The sequence below is a fragment of the Alexandromys fortis genome, unplaced genomic scaffold (genome assembly GCF_014885135.2).
Source record: "Alexandromys fortis isolate MF-2015 unplaced genomic scaffold, M_Fortis_MF-2015_v1.1 scaffold_158, whole genome shotgun sequence".
In the NCBI taxonomy this organism is placed as follows: Eukaryota; Metazoa; Chordata; class Mammalia; order Rodentia; family Cricetidae; genus Alexandromys; species Alexandromys fortis.
In genome coordinates, this window is record NW_026068039.1 from 2,502,431 (window position 1) to 2,528,559 (window position 26,129).

A 26,129-nucleotide genomic window follows, 5' to 3' on the forward strand; every position below is an offset into this window, starting at 1 on the left:
TCATAGCCAAGCTACAAGAACCTACAGCTGGCAGGCTGTTTGGGGTTTTTCTGTGTGTGTGTGGGGGGGGGGGGTCACTGTATTTCTCTCAGAAGTGTAGAATACAGAGCTGGGGAGATGGCTCGGTGGGTAAAAGCGCTGGCCATGCGTACACGATGACCTGAATTTGCTCCTCTGATCTCACTGTGGGAGGAGTGAACTGACAACTGGAAGCTGACCTTTAACCTCCAGATGTGCTCTGTGGCACATATGCTCACATTCACACACACACAAACACATAATAGTAACAAAGTAAAATTTAAAAAATGTCCTGTAAACCTGTGCCCCTGTGAGTTTGCTGTGGCATATGGATTGGAACTCTCCAGAACCATTCATTTCCATGTGTCCAATATTCTCCAAATAGTGTCTATGTGTCTACTGCAATGACACGGACAGACACAGTCTGTGCCTCGTAGGTCCTAGGTGAGCAGATGAGACCAACATTATTAATTAGATAACCTTACTATTAAACATCTGCATCCCTGTTCTTCAAACCTCTAGGAAAGGAAAGGTGAGCGGTGGCTTCAGGAACCTCGTGCCAAGCCAGCTGGCAGGGCACAGGACTTCCAGAGCTCACACTAAAGGGGAGTTGTCACTGGCCTTTTAACCTCTGATCCAGAAGGACCAGATATCCTGGCTCTGGGCTCCAAGCTGTAGCCAGAGTGTGCGCCATGGGTCCAGGGCTCCCTCTAGTGGCTGCAGTAGTTCTTAACTTAATCAACTCTACGGGGATAACTGTCAATATTGGTTCTGTCTGTGGATTTTTTTGTGGAGCCATGGTTCCCCTGAGGACTTTGTGAAAATCTCTTCATTATTGATATCCAAATACTCGGGTCTAGGACAGAAGTTCAAAGTCATTTGACTCTTTTTTTTTTTAACAACCTTTACATATGCACATGGACCTACCTTCCTTTCCCCACAGCCCCCAAGCCACCCCACCCCTGTTTGTGGTCCCCCGCCCACTCTTTGTGAGCAGACACATGTGAGAAAGGCTAGGAGCCGTGAAGTGATGGATATAAATAGAGATTGCACTGCCATTTTCTGGCTTCCCAGACCCAAATGATCACCCAGAAACTATATCAATTGCAATACTGTTTGGCCAATTGCTTAGGCATATTCCTAGCTAGCTCTCAGATCTTAAATTAAACCATTTATATTATTTTATATTTTACAGCGAGGATCATGTTTTGTTACCTCTTGCTTCTTGGGCAGCTACATGGTGTCTGCCTTGTTCTGCCTTCTTCCCTCCTCAATCTCTGCTCGGATTTCCTGTCTTGCTCTCTTCTGCCTTGCCATAGGCCAAAACAGTTTCTTTATTAACTAATGGTAATAAAACATGTTCACATCATACATAGGGGAATCCCACATCAAAAGGGACCATGAGGAGCACTTTCTGCCCTCCTCTCAGGATGGTATTTTCTTTGCTCTGCTTCTCTTTGCCTCATGCAGGGAGGGAGGAGACTGCTGGGCCTTCTTTGTGTATGAGCTGCAGATCCACTCTGGAGCCAAGTGCAAGGGCCCTGTGCCCACTGAGGCCCGTGACAGACCTTGTGGAAACAAAACCATAGTTCAGAGCAGAAACTTTCTAGAAATATAGAATGTGCAAGAGGCCACCTCCCCTTAGACCTGTCATGGCAATGGCTGTGTCAACATGGGGGTAGACCTTCAGGGTTTCTGGGTCACACTATCACACAAAACTATAAAAAATTATTAGATAGTGTTTAATTGTATAATAAAATATATAAAAACTAAGTAATAAAATAGTAAAAAGCCAACTTCTCTGCCTACAATCCAGGGTCCTTCTTATGCTATCGATGGGTGGGCTGGAAGGCTTGGGAGTTTCTGACCAGAAAGAATCCAGTTCTGGATTTAGAAGTGTGTGTAGTGGTGTGGTATGTGTGTATGCCTCTGTGTGTGTGTGCGCGTGTGTGCGTGTGTGTGTGTGTGTGTGTGTGTGTGTGTGTGTGTGGTACTTACATCCTGGGGTAAAACATAGAAAACAAGCAAACGGAAAGCCCATGACTGCAGGCATTCAGATATGAGGGCATTTGCTGACTTCCGCGGAGATGAGGAACACTGGGCGAGCTAGCCAGAAGCGCTAACAGAGGTGCCAGGTGAGCACTCCAGCGGTCCTCGGCCCTCCTCATGCTGAGCTGCCAACCCTTAACACGTGTGTTAAAGTTCCTCTTGTGGTGACCCCAATCACAACATTATATTCATTGCTATGCATTAACTGTAATTTTGCTGCTGTTATGAATCCTAACAAGGGGGTTGCAACCCACAGGTTGAAAACCACTGCTCTATGATGGATCGTGCTTCCTTAAAATCTACATGAAGAGCCCCCACCTTCCAATAACTCAGAATGTGACTGTGTTTGGACCTGGAGACATAAGGTGACTAGGATGAAATGAGGTCAAGACATGGAATTAGCCCAGATGTGCCTGGTATCCCTACAGGGTGAGATCAGGACACAGAGAGACACACGGAAGGGTGACACGAACATGTACGGGGGACACAGAAGGAAAAACCGCCTCTCAGTCATGGAGGCCTCAGAAGAAACATGTCCTCCCACACCCTTATTCACCAGGCTTCTAGGCTCCAGCACTGTAACTAAAGGAATTTCTGTGGCTCAAGTCACCCCGGCTCCCAGAACACATCCACCCCGTGCTTCAAGCTTTCCTGACAGTCTTAATGATGGCGATAACAGAATTCAAAGTAGTACCAAGTGGAGCAAAACAGGGATTCCAAGTCAGACGACCCTCCCTGTGGAGTGAATTCTCACTGTATGCAAATGACAAATACTAATTTTTCACCACCCTGGTTGTTTCGGATCAATGGCTTTCAAAAGGCTGTTAAAGAACCCAAACATTATCACTGTATCAAGGACCCACATCGTAAACCCCAAGGAACCAAGAGGGATTTCTGACCTCCTGGGAGATTACTACATGGTGGTAGGCCTTACGTTAAGGGGAATTCTTCATTCCAGGGGCCTTGAATGCAACCCACCATGGCTGAGCTCACATAGCCCTCTTCCTTCTGAGGCAGAAGGAGGAAAGCACCGACTTTCAACTGTGTCTTTGAAAAGAAAGTAGTGTTGTGTGATGTTTTACTCTTTTGGCTTCTGGGGGTGGCTCACCACCTAGCCCCTAAATAAATCACACATGGAGGCTTATTCTTAATTATAAATGTCCAGCCTTAGTTTGGCTTGTTTCTTGCCAGTTTTTCTTAAATTCTCCTGCCTGCCTTTTGCCTCTGGGCTTTCCCCTTACTTCTGCACACCTTACTTTCACTCTTACTCTGTGGCTGACTTCCCAGCAGACTGGCTGACTAGACCCTGACATCCTCCTTCCCCTGTTCTCTCCTCATTGCTCCTCCTATTTATCCTCTCTGCCTGCCAGCCCCTCCTATCCTTGCTCCTGCCTCGCTATTGGCCGTTCAGCTCTTTATTAGACCATCAGGCATTTTAGACAGGCAAAGAATCACAGCTTCACAGAGTTAAACAAAGGCAACATGAACAAAATAAATACATCTTTACATCATTAAACAAATGTTCCACAGCATAAACAAAATAACACACCTTAAAATATTATTTTCCAACAAGGAAGGCCTTTTCAGGACACCCCTGTTCACCCAGCCTTCTAAAAGACCATTAGCAAACTACAACCCTCCTTTAGAGCCTAGGAGAGAAACAGCTTTTAAGAAAAAACAAGGACTCAGTCCTTGCCAGAAAAATCAACAGTGATTAAACATAAGGAACAGAGATCAAATCAGGATCGCGGTGCCTTACTGCCTTGTCCCGCCTTGTTCACAGTGAGCTTGTGGTGTTGTCAAACTTGGTCCTTATACTGGCATAACAAGCCCTTCATCTACTGAGCCATCTTTCTAACCTCCAAAAGATAGCATTGATGTATTCTGCTTAAGGGCATTGGCAATACATATCTGAACAAATTAGACAGGTTTTCTTTAAGGCCTAGCTTAGCTGTATTTAAGCAGAATGTGTGTGTGTGTGTGTGTGTGTGTGTGTGTGTGTGTGCACGTGCGCACATGTGTACATATATTTAATTTGAGAGCTTAAGGAATGAATGTATAAAATGCTCTGCACAGAGTCTGGTGCACACAGTACCTACTGCTTGCTCATGGTAGTCATTGTTAAGATGTTGGGACTATTGCCAAGTAAAAGCCTGGGCAAATTTAGCATGGTGAATCTCTGTAGGACAAAGAGGACATACATTAGCCAATAGACAGCACAGGACAGAAAAGAGGCAGGGTTGCAGCTTCTGCCCATTCTTAGAAGTGCTTGAGGCAATGGGCTCTTCCACCCTACAGTGATCTTCCTATGTTGGGTGTTTTTCTCGCCATTTTTTTTTCTCTGTTTTTCGAGACAGGGTTTCTCTGTGGTTTTGGAGCCTGTCCTGGAACTAGCTCTTGTAGACCAGGCTGGTCTCGAACTCACAGAGATCCGCCTGCCTCTGCCTCCCAAGTGCTGGGATTAAAGGCGTGCGCCACCACCGCCCGGCTTTTCTCGCCATTTTGACAAAAGGAAAGGAAGGTATATTTTGGCTCAGAGTTTGAGGATGTTGTTCACTGTCATGGGGAAGTTGTGATGGCAGGGATGGGAGGAAGCTGGTCACACTGTAGTCACAGTCAGGCAGCTGGTCACACCGTAGTCACAGTCAGGCAGCTGGTCACACCGTAGTCACAGCCAGGCAGCTGGTCACACTGCAGTCAGGCAGCTGGTCACACTGCAGTCACAGTCAGGCAGCTGGTCACACTGTAGTCACAGTCAGGCAGCTGGTCACACTGCAGTCAGGCAGCTGGTCATATTTTACCATTTGTGAAATGAATGTATAGTAAATCCCCACTTTGTCTCTTAGGCATCCCTTAGTCTTACACATTTTGCTTTCTGTATTAGTCAGTATTCTCTAGAGTAAGAGAAATTACAAATGAATATCTTTACATATATAGAAGGGGAATTTATTAGAATTACTGATACAAAAACCAGCATGTAGGGGAGACCAAAATGGATCTGTGTGGACTAGGGACAGGAGAGGGGAGATGTTCATTTAATATTATCATTAGTCATGATCATGCACTTAGCAGTTTACAAATGTGTTTAACAGTCATGGCTACAAATAAAAATTAGAATCAACTGGGATTTTTTTTAAAGTAGCCAGTTCTTTAGGCCTCCCCCAAAAGATTCTGAGTCAATGGATATGGAGCAAGAGCTGAGAATCTAATTTTTATTTGTTTGTTTTGTTATGTCCTTCATTGGACCCAGGGCATCTCACACGCGGGGAAAGTATGGTGGCTATTCTTGGTTGTCAACTTGACTACATCTGGAATTAATTAAAACCCCCAAATTAAGGGCACACATATGAGGGAGTTTTGCTTAATTTGAGGTAGGAAGATCTACTTCTGATCTATGAAACAGGAAAACACACCTTTAATCATGATTCTGAGGTGGGAAGACCTACCTCAAATCTGGGCCACGCCTTCTGCTAGAAGCCTACACAGGATATGGAAGAAGGAAGCTTTTGTTCTTTTCTTGCTTGCTCTTGCGTTGCTAGCAAGTCCATTCCTTCACTGGCATTAGGGTCTACTTCTTTGGGATTCCAGCATATACACTCGAGACCAGCTGAGACATCTAGTCTCGTGGACTGAGAAACTACTGGATGATTGGACTTTCCGCTGATAGCCAGCCACTGTTGACTTAGTTGGAAGGAAGCCCGTAAGTCATTCTAATAAATCCCCTTTCTATATATGTAGAGATTCACTCTGTTAGTTCTGTTCCGCTAGAGACCCTGACTAATACAGAAAGTAACAGGAACCCCAGCTCACTTTTCATACTTTTCCTTTTAGTAAGTTGCCCATGCTAGACTTAACTCATTTGTGGTCCTAGCGGGCTTTATCTTCTGATGCTATTGCTGGAATTACTGGCCTTCTCCCACTGTGCCCAGCAGCAGGATGTCTGTCAAAGACCATACATGAGTCTAGTATGTGGCTGATACTAGCCGCTGTCAGAAACAGCGTTGGTGATACAAAGGAAGTAAACAAAACAGCTTCATATTCAGTGGTTCTTCGCTGTGACCATGAGCTGAGTCCAGCTTTGGATTCTGTAAGTACTTGGCATCTGACGTCAGTGGGATTCAGCCCACCACTAAGGTTTAAGACAAAGGAACTCCTGGAAAGATGCCAAGAATCTCTGAATTTTAGATTGTAGGTCCCCTGTCTCCTTAATTTTCTTGTTTAGTACTTTGGAACTTTTTTTTATTTGGAGGCCCACTACCCAGTTCCCAAATAAACACACATGACAGAGACTTAACTCTTACTTATGAATGCCCTGCCTTAGCTTGGCTTGTTTCTAGCTGACCTTTTGAATTTAAATTATCCCATTTTTCTTTAACTGTGTTTTACTTCTGAGCTTTTTTACCTTCTTTATTATATCTATCTTTCCTTGCTTCTACCTCTGAAGCTAGATGTGGGGCTGTGAGGCTGGCCCTTGGCATCGTCCTCACCTCCTTTTCTTGCTCCTCTCTTCTCTCTCAAGCCTAGATTTCTCCTCCTATGAATGCCAGCCCCACCTATCTCTCTCCTGCCTGGCTATTGTCAGCTCAGCTCTCTCTTTATTAGACCAATCAGGTGTTTTAGACAGGAAAGTAACACAGCTTCACAGAGTTAAACAAATGCAACATAAAAGAATGTGACACATTTTTGCGTCATGAAATAAATATTCCACAGCATAAATATTCACCGCTAATAAATATTGAACCCATCTTAAAGTAACATTTCACAACAGGCAGCTGTGTCTCACACCCTGTTTCCTATCCACTGAATGTATAGGCTGGATTAGATACACAAGGAGTTAATCTACGATTCTGAGTTTTCCTGACCCGGAACCCACAGTTACATTCATCTTCCCTAAACACTACAATTTTGGACGCTGCCCTGGGAATCTGAATCATAAGACCCAGCTCTGTCTCTCTGCTGCAGCCGGTGGACGCCAGCCTGGAATGGGTGGAGCTGGACCTCCCATCCTGGGCAATGCCTTCTCCTTATGCGATGCAGTTAAAGGCCACCCACTTTGCTTGTAGTATCAACATACAAATGTTCCCTGGCTCCCTGGTGAGCCCACGGCCGGCCCCTCACTGGTATCTGCACAGGAAGTCGTGGAATGCGGACGTTTACCCAGCGTGAATACACTTGCATCTTCCCATGAGTCTGTGGAGTCCAGCCAGCACTCGCTGAGGCTGTGAGCTCTTTGCCCTCCTCCCTTATGAGTCTCCAGCTGTCTCCTGAATCCTCTCTCCATGAGCAGAGCTTAAAGAAGTTCATCAAACAACCAAGTCGGCTTATTGCTTACATCCCATATTGCAGGCTCTGTACTAGGAAGGCCACCACACTTGGTCTCCCCCAGCCTGCCCCAGCCTGCCCCAGCCTGCCCTAGCCCACCCAAATATCTACCAGGAGGAGACCGTTACAGACAAAGCCTGGTACAAATTGCCCCGCCCAGTCTGTAAACTTTCAAAGAAAGCATCACATCTGCCTTATACTTAAGACAAATATGCACCTACGCATACCGTGCTCAGTACCATGAGGAAGAGGAAGCCTTGCTGGCCAGAGGTCAGGGCAAGGATGCTTTAAGCATGCCACACAAGAGGGAGCAAGGGAAAGTGGGGGTTTGTCTGGTAAGAGTAGGATTTACTATAATCCCGTACTGAGCACAGGCAGGGAGGTCTAGACCTGACTGAATAACTGACCTGCGAGTCCTTGCTTCCTCTCTCACTGGCCCCGTTCTTCTGAAGTGGGAATTGCTGCTCCATTGTCTCAGCACGAGGGGGAAAGGCATTGCTAGACTAGGGGAGTAGGGTCTAAACTCAATATTTCTACCCATCCTGACTGCAGGCTGCCAAACCCAAACTCCTCTGCTGCGGGACTTGAAACAGACTCCAGGGACCCCTGACTGTATACTCAGAAGAATATCCCCCGTGGAGTTGTGACGCTGTTCACTTTCATGCTCCCCCCCTCTCTCAGCACACGAAGAGATCACGTGAGGTCGTGTGAGAGGACCTGTGTTGGCAGAAGCAGCTTCGGGTACTCACTGATTCAGGTCGGCCGTCCTGCTCCTGGCACCATGCCTGTGCCTCTACAGTTTACAAAGAAGGCCTTCCTGAGAAGTCGAATGTTATACTGCTCGTCTTACTGTGTGTGTGTGTGTGTGTGTGTGTGTGTGTGTGTGCCTGTGCGTCTCTGTGTGCATGCACATGTGGAGGTTAGAAGATAATTTTGGGAAATTGGGCCTCTCCTTCCAGCACATAGGTCCCAGGCATCTCTCGAGCGGGTCAGGCCTGTAAGCTGGTGCTTTTACCCACTGAGGCCCCTCGTACATCCTTAACCGCTCTTAGTAATGCCCTACCGCCCCTTCTCTGTCTTCCACAAGCATGTTTCGAAGATGATGCTCTATACTCTCCACATACTTCCTCCATCAGTACCATCTTCAGGGCATTGGGGTGGTTCAGCAGAACTCTACTATCTGTACTTTTTACATTTGGACAATAAACCATGGCCTAGGCAGGCAGCACTAACCATAGCTACAAAAACAGAATAGTGCCAGATGTCCCTCTAAAGAGCAAAGTCATTTTCATTTTGATGAAATCATCATCATCAACATCATCTTGAATATTAGCCATACAAATCCACACTCCTGAGCCCCCCCCATAGTTGGCACCCTTTGTTTTTAGGCTTCCCAGACATAGTTTGGGCCACTAGAGGGTAGCACAGCATAAGCCCCACTCACATAACCATGTGCCGTGAGACTCGCCTGCTGTGCCCTTTCCTAATTCATTTTTCTTTGTTGTTATTATTATTATTATTATACTTAGTTATTTAATGTGTGTGGGTGTTCTGCTTGCATGTATATATGTGTACCATGTGCATGCCTGGTAACCTGAGAGGCCAGAAGGGGGGACAGATCCCTGGAACTGGAGTTACAGACAGTTGAGTCTGTGTGGATGCTGAGTCTTCTGGAAGAGCAGCCAGTGCTCTTAGCCACTGAGCCAACTCTCCAACTCCCCCCCCCTTACTAATTCTTATAAAATTTTTTGATAGATTGTCAAAATCCTTGCTCAATTATTGATTTCCTTTTTCTTTATTTGAATAGAAATTTCTTGCCAATTTTGTTTTCATAAATACACCTCGTTGTTTTGAATCTGGTACCAACAGTCCAGCCTCCCCAAAGAGTCCTCACTGGTTAGTATTTGACAGCTAACCATCAAGTTCTGCACACGTCTTAGAAACGACTAGCATCGTCTGACCAGGCAAGTTAACCACATGGAAAACGAAGTCTTGAGGCATTGGCCTAGTGCTGGCCTAGTCCTGAGATGCCACACACCTTAAATGTCTCCTTTGGACCTGGCCATGCACTGGAAGATTCCAGTTCACTCTTCCCACAGTGGAATAACAGTCCCTTGAGTACAGCACATGGTCACAGGTGTCCTGGCGTGTTCCCGCTCACCCCCGTCTTCTGTTTATTGGCTGAGGACCACAGCACTTTTCCTCAGATACCCTGTCAAGCTTTGGAGGTGATCCTGCTTTCCGGTCATCAGGAGCAGGAGAAAGAGAGTGGTGTTGACCGCCCCTGCCACACACCTTGGAGCCTCAAACCTCCGTCTTTGTCTCAGGCTTCTTCATTGACTTTACAAACTCCTTGACTTCTTCTTCCAAGACCTTGTTCCTCTTCTCCACGTCCTCCCGGGAGCGCTCCACATTTCGAAGGCTGATTTCCAGGGCCGCGAACTTCTTCCTCTCCCTCTCCAGCTCTTCGTTGAGCCTCACCACTTTAGCCCAGACATCATAATTTTCTTTCTCCAGGCTGCAAGGAAGAACACCAGAGTATTAACTCTAAACCCTTCCTTCCTAGCCCTTCTTCCACATTCCCAGCCTCTTGTTCATTTGCCTCTCTGAGACACGAAATGCCAACTGGTGAATGCCACTCCAGACATGGCCTTGGATGTATGTCCTTCCGCCCAACAGAAGACTTCACAGGAAACCTGAATTCCCTAGGCACTTCAGGGCCTTACTTAACACCCTGGTGACATTTCTCATGTTACTGTGTTTCATGTCACTTTATGGATTGTGCCCTATGTTTAAGCAGACAAAAAATTTGGAAGAAGGGCCATGTGTAACAGAGCTGGGTTCCAACCTTGCAGCACTGTGTGTGACTAGTTCAGCCAAAGCTATGGATGCTCAATATTCTAGACCTGCCATATCTCTGCTCCCTCTTCCCCATGCTCTAGTGGGTTCTGGGTTCTGGGGTCCCCTGGAATTCTAAACCCTGCCCTGGGGGTGGGAAGATGAACTATAGGCTTCCTGAATTCCCATGACAGGCATTGCTACTAGCTAAAATTCTAACACAGCCTAGGTGCCCTGCCAAGCTGTGCAGAACTAAACCTTAAGAACGAGTGAACATGGTTCAATATTTAAGCCTAAGGAGGAAATTTCTGGTCTGTGGGTGAACTTCAGACTGTGTGATTTGAAGTTTGCTTCAGAGTTTCCTCCTCTGGGTGCCGCCTCCCTCCTCCCAAGCTCATTTTGTGGGTGCCATTCTCCATCTTCCCTAAGCAGCCTTCCTGTGCGCACCTGCAGACACAAGTCGCCATCTGAGGCCATGCCTCGGGTTCTGTATTCAAGAACCTTGGCTGGTTCTGTATTCAAGAACCTTGGCTGGTTCTATGAGACTCCCCTCAGAGTCTTGCCTGGCCATTTGTCTTTCTCTTCCTACGGCAATCTTTCACACTCCTTTAGACCCTCCCATTACAACACTCAGTCTTCTTTCCCAGCTTCCCATCCCCTTCTGGCTTGAAGAAAACACACGTGAAATGCGGTGCTGGATCTTGACCACGAACTGGAGTGGAGAGTAGAAACGACAAGGGCTTGAGAGCCAGCCTGACCAGAAGTCTGGGAAAACTGGGAAGAGGAGGTGGACAGACTGAACAAGCGAAAAGAGCAAACAGGAAGTTTGCTGAGAGGTTGTATCTCCAACCACTCAAAAGCTAAATCCATAAAGCCTCACCAACATGACTGCCCAAACAAAGGCAAGCCAAAGTGAATGGGGAAAGGCCCACAGGCTTCAACCCTACCGGAAGAGCAACAGGAGGCTAAGGAATGCTGGGAGTGGAGAAATAGTCCTCCCCAGGGAAGAGCACAGCAATAGCTATCCAACACCAGGCAGTCAGCCCCGAATGATCCATTAACACAGAACACTGTGAAAGTTCCCTCGACTCGGCTAAGAGTATTTACCCTTAGGGCTAATTGGGCTTCACAAGTTTTGAAAGATCTGTTCAGCAGGGCAGGACTCTCCCACCTAATCTCTCCGTTTGTCCTCTCCTTTGATAGGTTTGGTTGTCATAGATTGTTCTGTCCCCTGAAATACTTTATGGTGTAACATTTTAGAAGGTTGAGACAATATATACTTCCTCCTAAACACAGGAGTCAGGTACACTCCATGGCCCTCTGCACAGACTTACGTTTTGATCTGTTCCTCGTATGTGCGTTTCTGGGTTTCTATTTCGTTTTGTAGGTGCTGGACCGTCCTCTGCAAAGAGTCAAGGTCATCCTCTCCAGAGTTCTTGCTTCCACACTCCATTTCAGAGTCTGTGCTGGCTGGAGCATCTCTCTTGGGGTCACAGGCAGGGGGAGAGAGTGTACCTGCTGGGCTCCCTGGGGACCCTAATGGGGCAGGGACATTGTCGTAGGTAGAAGTCCGCTGGTCATTGGAAAGGTGGCGCAAATCTTGAGACAAAGTTCTCCTGTGCCCTTCCCCTTTCTTGGCCTCTGAAGATGAAGACCAGAACTCATTTTTAAAGATTTCCAGTTTGCTGCTAGTGGTTCCTTGGAATGCTGACGTCAGGAAACACTTCCGGTTGGGGAGCGTTTGAGTCCTTTTACGAGATTGCACCTTCCAGTCTCCTGGGTTTTCCTTGGGGCTTTTCCCACTGTCCTCCTGATACTGGTCACATGGCTGTGGTCCTGTGGGGCTGGTGGCATCAGGACTACTTGCCTGGAAAAAATAGCCATGGATATTATTATAAGGATTTTTTTTTCCTTTCTGTGTGCCATGTCCCCAAGATAAGGAACCTGAGAAGTTTATCCTGGTTACGCACATGTGACACCCTTAGTGGGCCAACTCAGTGGTATGACAGTTCAGGGACCCATTCAGACTCTAGAGAGGGAGTGTGAGCTAACATCATTTGCTCAATCGGTGTGAAAATCCTAAGCCAGGATCCTTTCATGAACTTGGGCGGTTTTGTCAGTTGTGACTCAAAGCCCACGACCCTTAGTGAAGTTCAGTAAAGCCCACTGAATGTATTTCCACGACCTCCAAGATGAAGAAGAAAGCAAAGCAAACATGCCGCCACCCACTAAGTGAGAAGCCAAACAGTAAGCTGGCAGTGGCTCTGTGACGCATGTCACAGACAGTGAAGGGCGACCACCCTGTGGTACTGACTGAGATGGAAAATATCAATGACCAAGAAGAAATGGGCAAAGGACTTAAAGAATAGCTAGTTTGTGCTGGAGAGGATGCTCAGGGGTCAGGAGCACCTACTCTTGAAGAGGACCCAACTTCAGTTCCCAGCACCCACACAGCAGCTCACAACCACCTCTGACTCCTGTCCCCGGGGCTCCGATGCCCCATTCTGGCCTCTGCAGGCTCCTGCATGTGTGTAGTGCACAGGTACTCAAGTAGGCTCATGTACATACATACAAAGTAAATACATATTTAAAGAACAAAATCCCCAAATAGTTCACAGAGGAAAAAAAACTGACCCTGAGACTTTAAAAAAGATATTTAGCCTCTTTTTAAAATCAGTAGGAGATCACAGCCAGGTGACCAGTTAAAATGACTAAATTATCAGTTCTTTATGAGATGGGGTCACCCCCAAACCTGTTGGCACAACTCCATGAAACATGGGTCTTTTCATGCATTGCTGTGAAAGCATAAAATGGCACAGATGCCAATAACATGTATGAAAAATACACATTTAAATCTATTTACCTTCTTGCCTACTAATCCCATTTCTGAGAATTTATCCCATAATTGTATCTGCCTGAGCACACATCAAAGTGTGGGCAGGATGGTTTATGGAAGCCCTGTGTGGTGCAAAACTGACCTGTCCATCCCAGACCTGGGGAGGGGACCACAGCACAGTCAATGAATGAAACACCATATAGTTGCCAAAACTAAGGTCGCGTCGGTAGCTATGTATACAGGTATATAGGAACAACCATATAGTTGCCAAAACTGAGGTCGCGTCGGTAGCTATATATCTAGATCTAGATCTAGATATAGAGGGACAACTGAAGGGGGAGTGGCAAATGAGCACAGCAAGAAAGGGAGGGCGAGAAAAGGGAAGTGTGCCCATCAACACTGGCAATGTGCCAGAATCTAGACTCGCCGCCAAGGAAGAGTCAGTTAATGGAGGTGGGAAGGCCCACCTACCTGGGGGCAGAGCCATCACAGGCCTTTGCATCCTGGACTGAAGGAAAAGGAGAATGGGAGCTGGGCTCATCATCTCTCTACTCCCGGCTACACTGTGACCAGCTGCCCCAAGCCCTTGCTGCCGTGGTTTCACTGCCTTCGTGGACTGTAAGCTCCAACTACAAGCTTAAGGAACCTCTGCTTTCCTAAGCGGCTTTTGCCAGGTCTTTTCTTATAGCAATCATATAAGAGCCAACATAGTATAGGACTTCTCAGCTGGTAACTTATTAGGACTCTTTTTTTTTTTTTTAACCATGTAGTTGTATGTAAAATCAAAATGAAAAGAAAAGGGAAAAATGAGTCCCACATAAGAGGGAAAAGGTGGGGCCGAGGTACCTTCTAGCCAATCCTCTGCTTTGGTATGAGCACGCGGTCTTGCAGTGGTAATAAGACTTCAGACATGACATTCTGCTCTAGGGGGTGCTAGTGTTGCCACCTCAATAAGCCTCTCTTGCCTCAGATGCCCAACCACAATAAACAAGCATGGTAGATAATAGCCTCCAGGGGTGTGGACTCTGACATCACAGCCTCCAGGGGTGTGGACTATGGAACTGACTCATTGACTTTCTCAGCACAGTGGTTGCCTGTCATTTCAGAGCCACTAGCAAGGGAGCAGAGCCATGGCTCTCAAGAACTGTGGGTGATTTATTAACAAAGTTGCCTGACTTTACATTGTAATTAGTTTTAGAGAGTTAGTAAGATAATGCAGACATACAAATTCCATACCCCAAAACCCATAAAAAAAAAAAACCAACAGAAAACAAAAAAAGCAAAGCAAAGCAAAACAACCAACCAACCCAAAAATAAATAAATAAAATACCCCAATCACAGTAATTTGTTGCGTTTTTTTTTTCTAGTCTTTAACAACATCATAGGTAGCTTTCTTGGTCAAATAGAAATTTAATTTTTTTAACCTGGCCACACATAAAAAAACAAGCTGCTAGAGAAAGTCTATATATCCTTAAAAAAAAATCTGTCCCTATAAACTCATGACCTTGGTCAGTTTTCACCCTCTAGTAGTCTATATTTTGGAGGCTCCAGTGTTAGGCAGCACTGAGAACGTGAGCTCTGAGCCTTCTCTCCAAGCGAGGGTTAGGCACTGCTGAGGAGCTTATCAGGGAATGGGGCTGACTGCACGAACACGTCCCCAGCTCTGAGGAAGGAGTCAGGCTCAGAATCATCAGGACAGCCATCCCCTCTGAATGTCCGCTTGGAACGCTTAGCAGCTCTTACACGTGCAATTCTGCATTCATTTTTTTCTGTTGAACTTCCCTGGGATTTTGCCTTGGAGACAAGGTCCCAAAACCCAGCCTATAGGCAATTCTCACACATGTCACTAGCCCCAAGTTTTCCCAGTGTATTCTGGTAGGTCTGTCTGTGCCAGCTCTACCCACAGCCCAGCGTCACCCATCACTGCCTCAGAATGACCAGACTGAAGGAAGAGTCTGCTGGGGCTGCAGGCATCTTACTGTGCTATTGAAGCTGTCTGTCCTGGAGAGGGGCGGGTCCTCTGTGGCATCCCATCCCACAGAGCTCCGGGGCACTGGAGCCTTCTTGGCATCATTCTTCTGGACAGGGGGTGACAGTGGTGCATCCTTGGACTTGGGGAAGAGGACTTCATGGTCTCAGATCATCATGGTCATCACTCTTTGGATCTGGGGAGTCCCTGAAGAAAAGAAGAGATTTGGAGTGCTGGCCCATGGATCAGGAACCTGGAACCTGGAAGCACTCGAGAGGTGCCACCCTCCGAAAGGATGTTTCCACGATAGCCTGAAAACCTCGGGCCTCATTTGTACTTCATGGGACCATTCTTAATTATTTGGAGTAGAATATTTTGGTGTGAGAATGTACTACAATAAAGATATAAAAATGGGGGTGGGGTGAACAAAGAGCTGTTGAGGACATTTCCCATCTATATTGCCCTGGATCAGGTTTTATGAGGCAGTAGGTAATAATAATAATCAAGAAAAAAAGGCATCTTTGTCTCCTGCTGTGGTCTTCAATGTGATGTCTGTCATCTTATTGCACCCAAAGCAAATGGGTATCAGAAACACTTCCTCGCCACACATATGGCAGACATGAGCCCCCCGGACCAGGGCTTTTGCTTATCAGGCCAAGACACAACCTTAGAAAGCTTTTCAGCCTAGCTTTACAGCAGCCTACTTGTGAACCGGCTCATAAAACAAAACCCTGTTGGCTCCTCTTGGTTAATAGTATTTTAAAGTCATACAAAAGACTGGGGAAACACTAGTTAACTGGTCTGCGGTTAGACTACTGTGCTCTGGGACCTCTGAACAGGAGACATAATTCCTGCACTACTCATGAGGCTGCTAATACCACTCAGAAGAGATGGCAAGGGGCAAGCTCTGTGAGCTGCAAGCAGGACACAGACACTAGGGACAGTGTTCTCGCTTTCACCTCCTGGGCACCTCTCCATGCAGGATCGGCCTCTGTACCTCTCATGATCACAGCTGGGTCTTCGACCTTCGACCTGATGAGGTTCACTCCAATCACAGTGGCCAGGTTGTCCACACTCATCTTGTTGACAGCGCAGTTCAGCTGGATTTCATGCAGGAATCTGTGGGCAACCAGGAAACCTCATTTCAGATGATGGGAAGCGGCCAGGAGAGAGGAATCCCTGGACCCAAGGGCACACTGCTTGAATTCTAGCTCTTCCCCCTGTTTCCAGAATGGAGTGAAAGGGCTCTCCCTGCAAGAGTTTAACTGGAATCTGGAACTTCACAGATGGAGGAGGGATGAGGGGTGGGCTGGAGGTGGAGAATCTCTGTGGCTAGAAAGACTCAGATGGGTGCCCAACAGCTTCAGTGTTTTGTCTTTACCATTTGCTTCTCAGTACCCCCTCCCCCGCGCCCCATCCATGTCTCCAGAGAGGAAAGATGTGTCAGTGAGGTCTTAGAGATGGCAGGATGATTGCCAGGGGCTCCTGACAAGCATCCTCTTATCGGAGAATGGAGGTCTCTCACTCTCAGCAGGTGCTCAGGGTCTAACAAGGAAGTACCACTACACTTCCACCCATCAGAAGCCTGAAGTCCTCAGACTTGTTTGAAAAACAAAAATGACTAAGCACATCAGTAAAGGAATTTGGGGTACTTAAAAAAATTTCAATGTAGGTAGAGTGGAGTACCATAAAACTCCAAACTTGAGAAATAAAATAAAATGATGTGTTCACATGATGGAAAATGACATATTATGGGATCGTTTATTTTTTGATAAAGGACATGCTTTTCAGTTAGGTGTAAAGCATCCCCCTGTAGTTACACTGATCTAAACAATGATTTATCGGAAGAGAAAGTACTCAAGAGGAGAAGTTACTGGATGAGGGTTGCGTCTAGTTTTGGTTCTTACTTACAGTTCTTGTATCTATATGGTGTCCAGAATAAATGAGAATCATCTTTATAATTTAGAAATTACATCACAGTATTTTTGAAAAATAAAAGACAACATGGAGGTGTGTGTGGGGTGAAGATTCTCAGCACAGCAGACCTGGACTGGTCCACCTGCAAGGTGTTGCCCCAAGGACTCACACAGTAGGTCCTCAGAAAAGTCTGCAGGAAAATAAAATGGCGGCCTAGAGTGAAATTTCCAGAGTGCTAGTTTTGGGGACAACATGATTCCAGGTTCTCGTGCAAGCTCAGGGACTAAGCTGAAGGACTCTATACGTATCTCTATACGCCCATTCTGTGTGCAGGTTCTTAAGGATCCCTGAGGAGTGCGTGCAAGAACACCCCTCAGAGCTACATGAATGAAATTGACCTTCTACAATGCCAGACCAGAATCTGGGATCTTAGAAATGGCTTCCTCTTCTCCCCAAGGCTTCTTCCTGCTGTGGCTGGAGGCTGGGGCTCCACACCGGGAGGCTCACCTGCAGATGTAGCTCAGGAGACTGTAGTTATCCCTGGGCAGGATGGAAAGTTGCTTCACCAGCTCCTGCTGAGCCTGGGAAGAGAGTTGGACACGAGTAAGCAAGCCTGCTGCCTGTCTGTCAGCAATGAATGTAGGGACATCTGTGTAGAGAAAACTCCTGTTCCCACAGGTCTAAGAGTTAAAATCCTTTGAGATCAAAGTTCTGAGAATTCATGAAATGAGAACTGAAGCCCAGACTGGTCTTGAACTCCCCATGTAGCCAATGATGACCTTGAGCTTCTGATCCTCCTGCCTGAGATTACACATGTGAGCCACCACACTCAGTCTGTGCCATGCTGAGGATCAAACCCAGGGCCCTACATACGCTAGGCAAGCCCTCTGCCAACTGAGCTACATCCCCAACTGCTGTATTTTTTTCTGCTGTGCATTTAAAAAGTCTGTTTGAAATAATTTAGCCCACCCACTCCCAACTTTGAGCACATGTAAGAATGGTCTACCTGATAATTCACACTCGTGATGGTTTGCTGGATGAATGTGGTAATGATCCGAGAAACAAACCACAACCTTACATCTCAGAATGACATTAAAAGTCATGAGAAAATTGTTCTTCTGTGGTGGCTCTAAAGCCCTGTGGTCTTGCTGAGAACTTCTGGGACATAGGCCAGACGGGCTGAGCTGGAAGGCACGCTCTGGGATGGGCGGTTCAAATTCTACAATAGCTGTAGATGTCAGATGCTGCCATTCATGGGTCACATGTGCCAGGGAGAGGAAGGATGCTCCTGCAGCCGCAGCTGCCTGCAGAGCCTGTGATCACCCTCTGGTGACATGGAGGATGGCATCTAGTATGGTTCTCTCTAGGTGTTTTGCAAGCTTTATTGAGTATCGATCACAAAGGAGATCTTAGATGTCCCTGCAAACCAAGGGCTCTCACATCTCTCCCCTGCAACACCCAAACTCGGAGACCGTGAGGCCTAATTTTTCTTCTTAGGAAAAAGCTACGTGGTGGCTACATCATCGCAGTTCTCTTCCCATCCTAGCTTTGAGATGGAAAACACTCCTCTGTGCCAGGATCTTCATAACTATGACTCCCCATAACTGTGGCTCCCCATAGCTGTGGTTCCCCATACATAATCATGGATCCCCATAAACTGTAGCTTCCCATAACCTTGGCTCCCCATAACTGTGGCTCCCCATAACCATGGAGCCCCATAACCATGGATCCCCATCACTGTGGCTCCCAATAACCATGGATCCCCATAACCATGGATCCCCAATAATCGTGGTTCCCCACCAGCAGACACCTGGGGAGTCTGAAAGCTGCTTTCTCACTGGCCTGGAAGTCCTGAGACTCAGACTATATCACAAATACTGAAAAACAGAGAACTGCTCAGCCCAAAAGAATCTTAGTTACTAGTTAGTTTCATGTGCCTTGATCCTCTAAATGACCCCAGGCCAATCAGACAAGGGCATTGTCTAACTGTGTGCTGCCCGACACATGTGCTGATTGCCACATGTAGCCATTCAATGTAAATAAAATTAAGAATGTGGCTCTTCTGGTATACTACCTGTATTTCATGGACATGATACCACACGTGGCTATAAGTTAGCACATGGGACAGTGATAATATTACATCACCACAGAAGTCCTATTGGGCCAAGTAAATATACTGAGCCTCAGAGAATACACATGAGGTGGCTATTTTTAGTTATCAACCTGACTGGATTTAGAATGACCAATGGAGGCAGGTTTCTGAGGACATCTGCAAGAGTGTGTCCAGAGAGGTTTAACGTAGGTGGGAAGGCCCACCCTGACTGTGAGTCTGGTGTTGTGGTAAAAAGTAAGCCAGCTGAGGACAGGCACTCATCTCTGCCAGCTTCCTGCCTGTGGGTACGGTGTGACAGCTGCCTATGCCCCTGCTGCCACAGTTTCTCTGCCACCATACACCATATCTTGAAACCAAGCCCAATAAAACCCTTCCTTATGTGGTTTTCATCTGGTATTTTGTCACAGCAGCGAGGTAGTAACTCATACAGTGCATAAAGAACTAAGGTCAAATCCTGGTCTTCTTGCTATTTTGCCAGTGGGATAGCACCGTTGGCCTGGCACTGCTACTGAAGCACCAGTCTGACTCACTCCCACCTGCTAGAACCCTGTTCAGAAGCAGAAGGACAGTCAGCAAGAGAGACACCGACCTTTGCCTCATCCGCATTCATGAGCTGCCCGCAGAGCAGGAACCCTTCGTACTGACTCCAGGGAACCACAGGCTCCGGGAGGTCTCGGAGGTAGAGCTTCAATAGAGAGGCCACCGTGTGCACATCTGTGTCCCTGGAAGAAAACCGGCTGCACTTAGAGCGCAGAACCCAGAGGCCTCTCACTTTTGGGACAGGACCACCCGGTCAAAGCGTGAACTACAGAGGGACGTGTTACGAAGGACCAGCGTCTGGGAAACTCCCAGACCCAGACGCCAGAGCCCAGAGCAGCGCAGCCACTTCCTGCTTCCACACAGCTGCTAACATGAAGGGTCACTTTTTCATTAAATGCTCTTTAACTATTTTGGTCTTTTTCTGTTTTCTTATTTCTTCAGACCACTTAATATGTCACGGTTAACGATGTCTATGTAGTCTCTCATTCTTTGCACATGTAAACTTGTTTATATCCTTGGTCCGTTGTCCTCATTTACTCCCAGAGTTCTCAAAGCAGCTCTGGGATCCAGCCATATGCTTCATCAATAGTTAATTCAGTCATAACCAACGAGGAAGATTATTTTTTATCTTGGGCATCCTTTCTTCCCTTTTTCCTTCCTTTTATGATTTATGTAGTAAACCTGCGGGAATACCTGGTTCCATCAGGTCGCAACACTTTTTTAAGTGCTTGGAGAAAACAAAACAGAAAGCGTCTATCTCATGACACAGGAAAGTGTATGCACTCGTAGTTACAGCATCAATAAACCAGGTTTTAGAGAAACACAGCCCTGCTTGTTCACTGACAAACTGCCATTGCTCCCTGACAGTGAGAATACAGACAGCGGCAAAGCCCTGAAGAGCCCAAGAATGCTAGCTGCAGGCCAGCCTGGGACATCTGCTGGCCCCTGAATTGCAGGGGTTGTGTCTAGTCTGTTAAAAGAGAAACTAAATCTGAGTCTACCACATTACAGTGTGTTACCAAATAAGGGGTGTGTTCTGAGAAATGCGCCACTGTGGAATTTAGTCACTGTATGGAAACCATGGGGTGATCTCCATAAAGCCAGGTGCTACAGCTTGCTCTGCTCCGAAGCTACGTGGGCAGTACTGTTGTGGCCTGTCACTGAGGCTACGTGGGCAGTACTGTTGTGGCCTGTCACTGAAGCTACGTGGGCAGTACTGTTGTGGCCTGTCACTGAGGCATTTGAGACGCGGTAAACAAGAATACCAAGTGTGTGTGTGTGTGTGTGTGTGTGTTTCTTTTGTTTTGGTTTCTGTTCTTAGTTACCAATTTCTGGCTTTGACTTCTGCACCACCCATACCACACCACACCCCATCCCTACCCCCTCAATCCGTTCCCCCCACCCCTGCCTCTGAAGCTCGTGAACTTGCTACCTCTGAAGGAGAACAAGTGCACAGGATGCCATCTGCACTCCAAGGCAGGAAGTGTGGGCCGGGGATGTTCCCTTAACATGGATAGTCAGAAACCTCCCGCCCTACAGAGTCACTGTCTAGAACACCCCTGAGCAAAAGGCACTTAGGGAAAGCACTTTCCACGAGAACACAGAGAGAAGAGCCCAAGAAAGTGGCAGAAGAATCACGGGCTGGCAGTCTGTAGGAGGATGCTCCGAAATGTCTCTGTGTTACAGCTGACCCAGTGTCTTTACCACGCCCAGGGCCCTGCTTGCCTATGCTCTCTCCTCTACCCTGCACGCAATGAAGCTCCGTGTCCCCGTTGTCTTCTCAAATGGATCCCTTACGGCCCCTCTCCTTCCACTCCTGACTCAGATAGCCACTGCCTTCCCCAGCCCAGCCCCCTTCCTCTCCATCTCTTATCCACAGACAGCCTGGCCCCAACACACGAAACAAACACACCCATAGAATGAATGGAGAGGAAAAGAGTTTCAGTGAGAAAAATGTTATCAGTGATAAGGATGGAAACCAGACCCTTAGCGAGAAATTTCAACTTAAAATAGGCAGTTTTCTCACAAGAAACTAAGACGGCAAAGATAACCAGTTATAAATAGACAGGGAGGCGCGTGGGTGCACGTCTGAGACCAGCACTTGGGAGGCAGAAGCAGACAACTCTCTGTGAATTTAAGGTCAGCCTAGTCTATAGAGTGAGCCTGATCTATAGAGCGAGTTCCTGGATAGCCAGGGATACAGAGAGAAACTCTGTCTCAGGGTGAAAAAAAAAGGAAGAAGAAATGGAAAGGTGGTATAGCCACAGATACAATAGGAGTAATTCAAAGATTATGTTATATCATATTATATTATGTTATGTTTTATTCTTAGAAACATCCAGAAAGCCCAATTAATTTTGACAAAGTTGATGATGATAGCCTGAGGTTAGCCTGGCCAGCTTCTTATTTCGGTTTATTGGGTCTCATCCTCAACATTATTTTCTCGAGGCCTTCTCTAGTTTACCAGACTATGTCAGGCTTCCTTTCTCTGAATTTTGTTTTCTCTACTTATTGTTTTGGGCACTAACACATTCTGTATATTGGGGGCATAATGTCCCCTCCACTGTGTCGGTGCTGACTCAGGGGTCAACCTTACGGTCTAAGTCTTTCTCTTGAGTTGGCTGTCCCTCCAAACCAAAGGATCAGCCTTAAGTAACTGTCTTTGTCGGGTCTGAGCTCTGACCCACCTTTGGTGGCCTTGCCAGGTTGCCTTGGAGCCCGCATATGTACCATGAAGCACACCTGTCCATTTCCAGAGAGAGCACAGGGATGGGAAGGACATCAGGATTGTGACCAAGAGGTATTCAAGCCCAGTAGAAACTAACAAGGAGATTTTTAAAGTTGGTTTTTGCATGTGTGTTATGTGTGTATTGATGCATGTTTCCATATGTGTGGGTACACATATATGTAAGTGCATGTTTCTGTGGAGGACGGATGTTGACATGGGTGTCTTCCTTGATTTCTTCCCACCTTATGTATTTAGCAGGGTCTTTCACTTGAACACAAAAGCTTGAAGATTTGGGCAATCTAGCTATCCAGATAGCTCAGGGGATCTCTTGTCCTGGCCTCTGCAGGACTGGGATTATAGACAGATCACCAGATTCCTTCCATTCATTGCAAGGGATCTGAACCCCCGTGTAATCAGAGGTTTCTTTCTCACCTACCATTTCCTGAATAACCATTTAGAGGCTTAATATGACATCCCACAGCACTCCCACTCCCGTCTTCTCTTGTGTGGGGTCTCCTTAGCCACTGAGCCACCTGCCCTGGCCATACAAGGAGGCTTTCATATTTGCTTTCTCTATTTTGTGAGAACACGTACACCTGTGCTAGAATAGCACCAAGCACAAGAACCATGTTTCTTCCATTCAGGTGAAAAAAACATAGCAGATCATTTGACAGTACCAACTCTACGTATGACCCGTGGAAGACCCAGTGGCCACCCACTGGCCCTGTGTTAGAGATGCCAGGAAGGGCCCTCTTGACCTTCCAACTCCTGTAACTCACTGATTGATAAATGGTCAGGATTCAGAAAAACTGTAACTATAGGAGAGATGTAGCTCACACCACAGCTATGCCTGCGGCAAATGCCTGCAAAGTGCCAAGCCATGGTCACCATAGGTGCTGGGACACACTCCTAGCCTGGACCCTAAACATTTTGAAACTTAGTTAAATGACAAGAACAAAAGAATCCTACATTCTTCTTCAAATAAGGTTTGTCCACTCAAGGGGTATATGGACCCAGGAGCTGGCCCTAAAAGGACTCTTTCCCCTCTCTTTCCCCCTATCTCTCTCTTTGATTGTGATATGTGTGATTGTATAAATGTGTATATGTGTGTCTATGTGTGTGCATGTGTATCTGTGTGTGCAACTGTGTATATGTATATATGTGTGTGCATGTGTATATATGTGTGTATGTGTGTTGTTGTGTATATGTGTGTATGTGGGGGTAGCTTTCCTCCTTCTAAGCTCCCAGATTTCATGGAAATCAAAGACTACAGACCTAGCAGAATTCAAACAGGCATGCAAGGCAGTTATTTAGAAAATCCCACTATAACCTCTGTTCTTTGGCATCCTGACTTTACTCTTTAATTAATAATCCACCTACATCTCTTGATCAACTCAAACATAATTTAAAAATTAAGAAGCAACCTGAATATAGTGACAGTGAATATACCAGGATACGCTCCTGCTTGTGGACTGTAACCGACTACACTGTGAACCTGAATAAAGACAGTGACTCTATTGGAATAGGCTCCTGCTTATGGATTGTAATTGGCTGTTCTGTTGAACAGGCCCATAACTTGCTATAGTTCCAGTGGTAACTATACCACTATTTGTCTAAACTAGACATGTAAATTAGCCTATGGCATACTAAAGGCAGAAGAGACAGTCATAGGTGGGCCAAACAAAGACTACGCCAGAGTGGGCATGGAGAGAAACCGATGGGCCTTAGAGATGCTTCAGAGGGAAAGCGGCTGCAGTGGTGACCAGAATGGGGCTGAAGAGGAAGAGCAAGGAGATGCCTGCATAAGAATGACTCAGGCCTTCAGAACTTCCCCTCTGACCTAAATAACTCTGGGGGATTTCAACATTTGTGAACTGGGTAGTGTTCAGGCCCATTGTACCAAAGCTTGTTTGCTCGGCGGCTAACTTGGTAAGAGTGGTTGGTCTTAAGCCAGCAGGACAAGTGCATGCAGGCAATCAGGTACTGCAGTCAACAGAGCGTACAGTGTGAAGGTGGGGCTGGACCAGCTAAGAATGCAGGGTGGATGTAAGACTGGACCAGCTAAGCATGCAGTGTGTGGTGGGGATGAACTGGCCGAGCATTCAGTGTGGATGTAGGGAGTTGAGCATGCAGTGTGGCTATGGGGCTGGACCAGCTGAGCATACAATGTGGATATGGGGCTGGACCAGCTGAGAATGCAATGCCAATGTGGAGCTGTACCAGTTGAGCATGCAGTGTGTGGGGCTGGACCAGCTGAGCATGGTAGAGAAGGACATCCTTGTTGGGTTCCTGGAGAGTGAGAGGAACTGACTGCAGGAATTTTCACCACATCAGATGTGCCTCATACAGGACTAGAAACCTTTGAGGAGGATAAGAAAGAACACCAGGCTGCTGTGATGGTGTGTGCTCTAGTCAGATGGCTCAAAGTTGAGTTCAGAATCACACAGTCCTGTGGACCCACAGACTTCCAGCCACTCTGGAATGCTGGAGCAGTCTTCTGGTGCCTGCGGTCGCAGATGCGCTAACCGTCACAGATGTGTTTATGCAGATAACCCTGATCTTCATGCTTCTCCTCTGCCTGACGAGGATGCTGGGCAGTGTTCCTAGGCTAAGCCTCAGCTTTCCCCCATGCTCTGCATCCCCGCATTCCCTCCTGCCCTAAGCATCACCTGACTCTGCCCAGATCATACTATGTCATATAAATCGTCTGCACACTCTTTTAACTGTGCCTCGGTCCCAAAATTAGGAGTGATGAACAGAGCAAGGAAAGCCTTCTTCCTATTGCGTTCTGGGGTCTTGAAGCCTTTGAAGGCTCCCCTAGATCTTCTCTGCCTCGTCAGTTGGACAGGGCACAGGCAGACGGGACAGTGCAGGTAAGGAGGACAGCATACCTGTCAAAAGAAGGTCGTTCCCCTGCATCGAATGCATCTCTCAGCTGCTTCACTAGGTTGTCCTGCCCAGGCAGGCGGAAAATGCCCTCTTCACTCACACCATGCTCCAGGATGAACTCTGTGCACTTCTCCACCAGGATGGGCACCAGCTGAGGGCCAAACTTCTGCTCATAGGCCACAGTCTCATCCAGGCGCTGGCCGAACACCGCTGGGAAGAAGAAATGTGGGGTCCCTGAGTTATTCTGACCTTCTCTGAGTCAACGGGTGGGCAGGGACTGTGCACGTTTCTTCTCTTTTTACAAATGTATCAATAGTTATTATTATTAATAGTATTTTACACATATGTGTTTTGCCTGCTTGTATGTCTATGTACCACATGCATGAGTGCCCTTGGACACCAGATGAGAACATCGGCTTGCCCTGGGGCCTGAGTTACAAATGTTTTGAGCTGTTAAGAATTCCTCTGGAAGAGTACTCAGTGTTCTTAACCACTAAAGCACCTCTCTAGCCCCCTTTTTCTTTCAAAATATTATCTATTTTTAGTTTAATATTTTTGAGAATTTCATACATGAATTTAGCATTTACATCATTCCCATCCTCGCTCTTCCACCTTCAATTCTTTCCGTGTGCTCTGCTACTCTCTCAAACCCACGAGCTTGTCTGCTTTAATTATTGGTTTATATGCACTTGCACATGCATGAGCACACATACACTCACACACGTGCATGCACGCACGTGCACACACACACACACTAAATCCATTTAGTGTTGCTCTGTGTATTTGTTTAGGGCTGATGCTGGGATTGTCTGATCTACCAGGGGGCTTGTCCCTAGAGAAGACTGATTCTCCCTCTCTCTGCAGCCATTGATTGGTTAACTCTGCATCTAGATAGAGTCTTTGAGGTCTA

At 46.7% G+C, this 26,129-nt stretch overlaps 1 protein-coding gene across 1 annotated transcript in view; it reads right to left on the minus strand.

The window, feature by feature from the left end:
* Positions 1 to 9,168: 9,168 nt before the first annotated feature.
* Positions 9,169 to 26,129, minus strand: part of Arhgap25 (Rho GTPase activating protein 25) — a 76,860-nt gene continuing 59,899 nt past the window's right edge. Inside the window, 7 exon segments of the mRNA XM_050165452.1 lie at positions 9,169 to 9,907; positions 11,562 to 12,094; positions 15,043 to 15,239; positions 16,030 to 16,151; positions 17,457 to 17,530; positions 19,652 to 19,784; positions 25,222 to 25,429. Coding sequence (XP_050021409.1) covers positions 9,694 to 9,907; positions 11,562 to 12,094; positions 15,043 to 15,239; positions 16,030 to 16,151; positions 17,457 to 17,530; positions 19,652 to 19,784; positions 25,222 to 25,429 — 1,481 coding nt within the window. The 3' untranslated portion in view covers positions 9,169 to 9,693.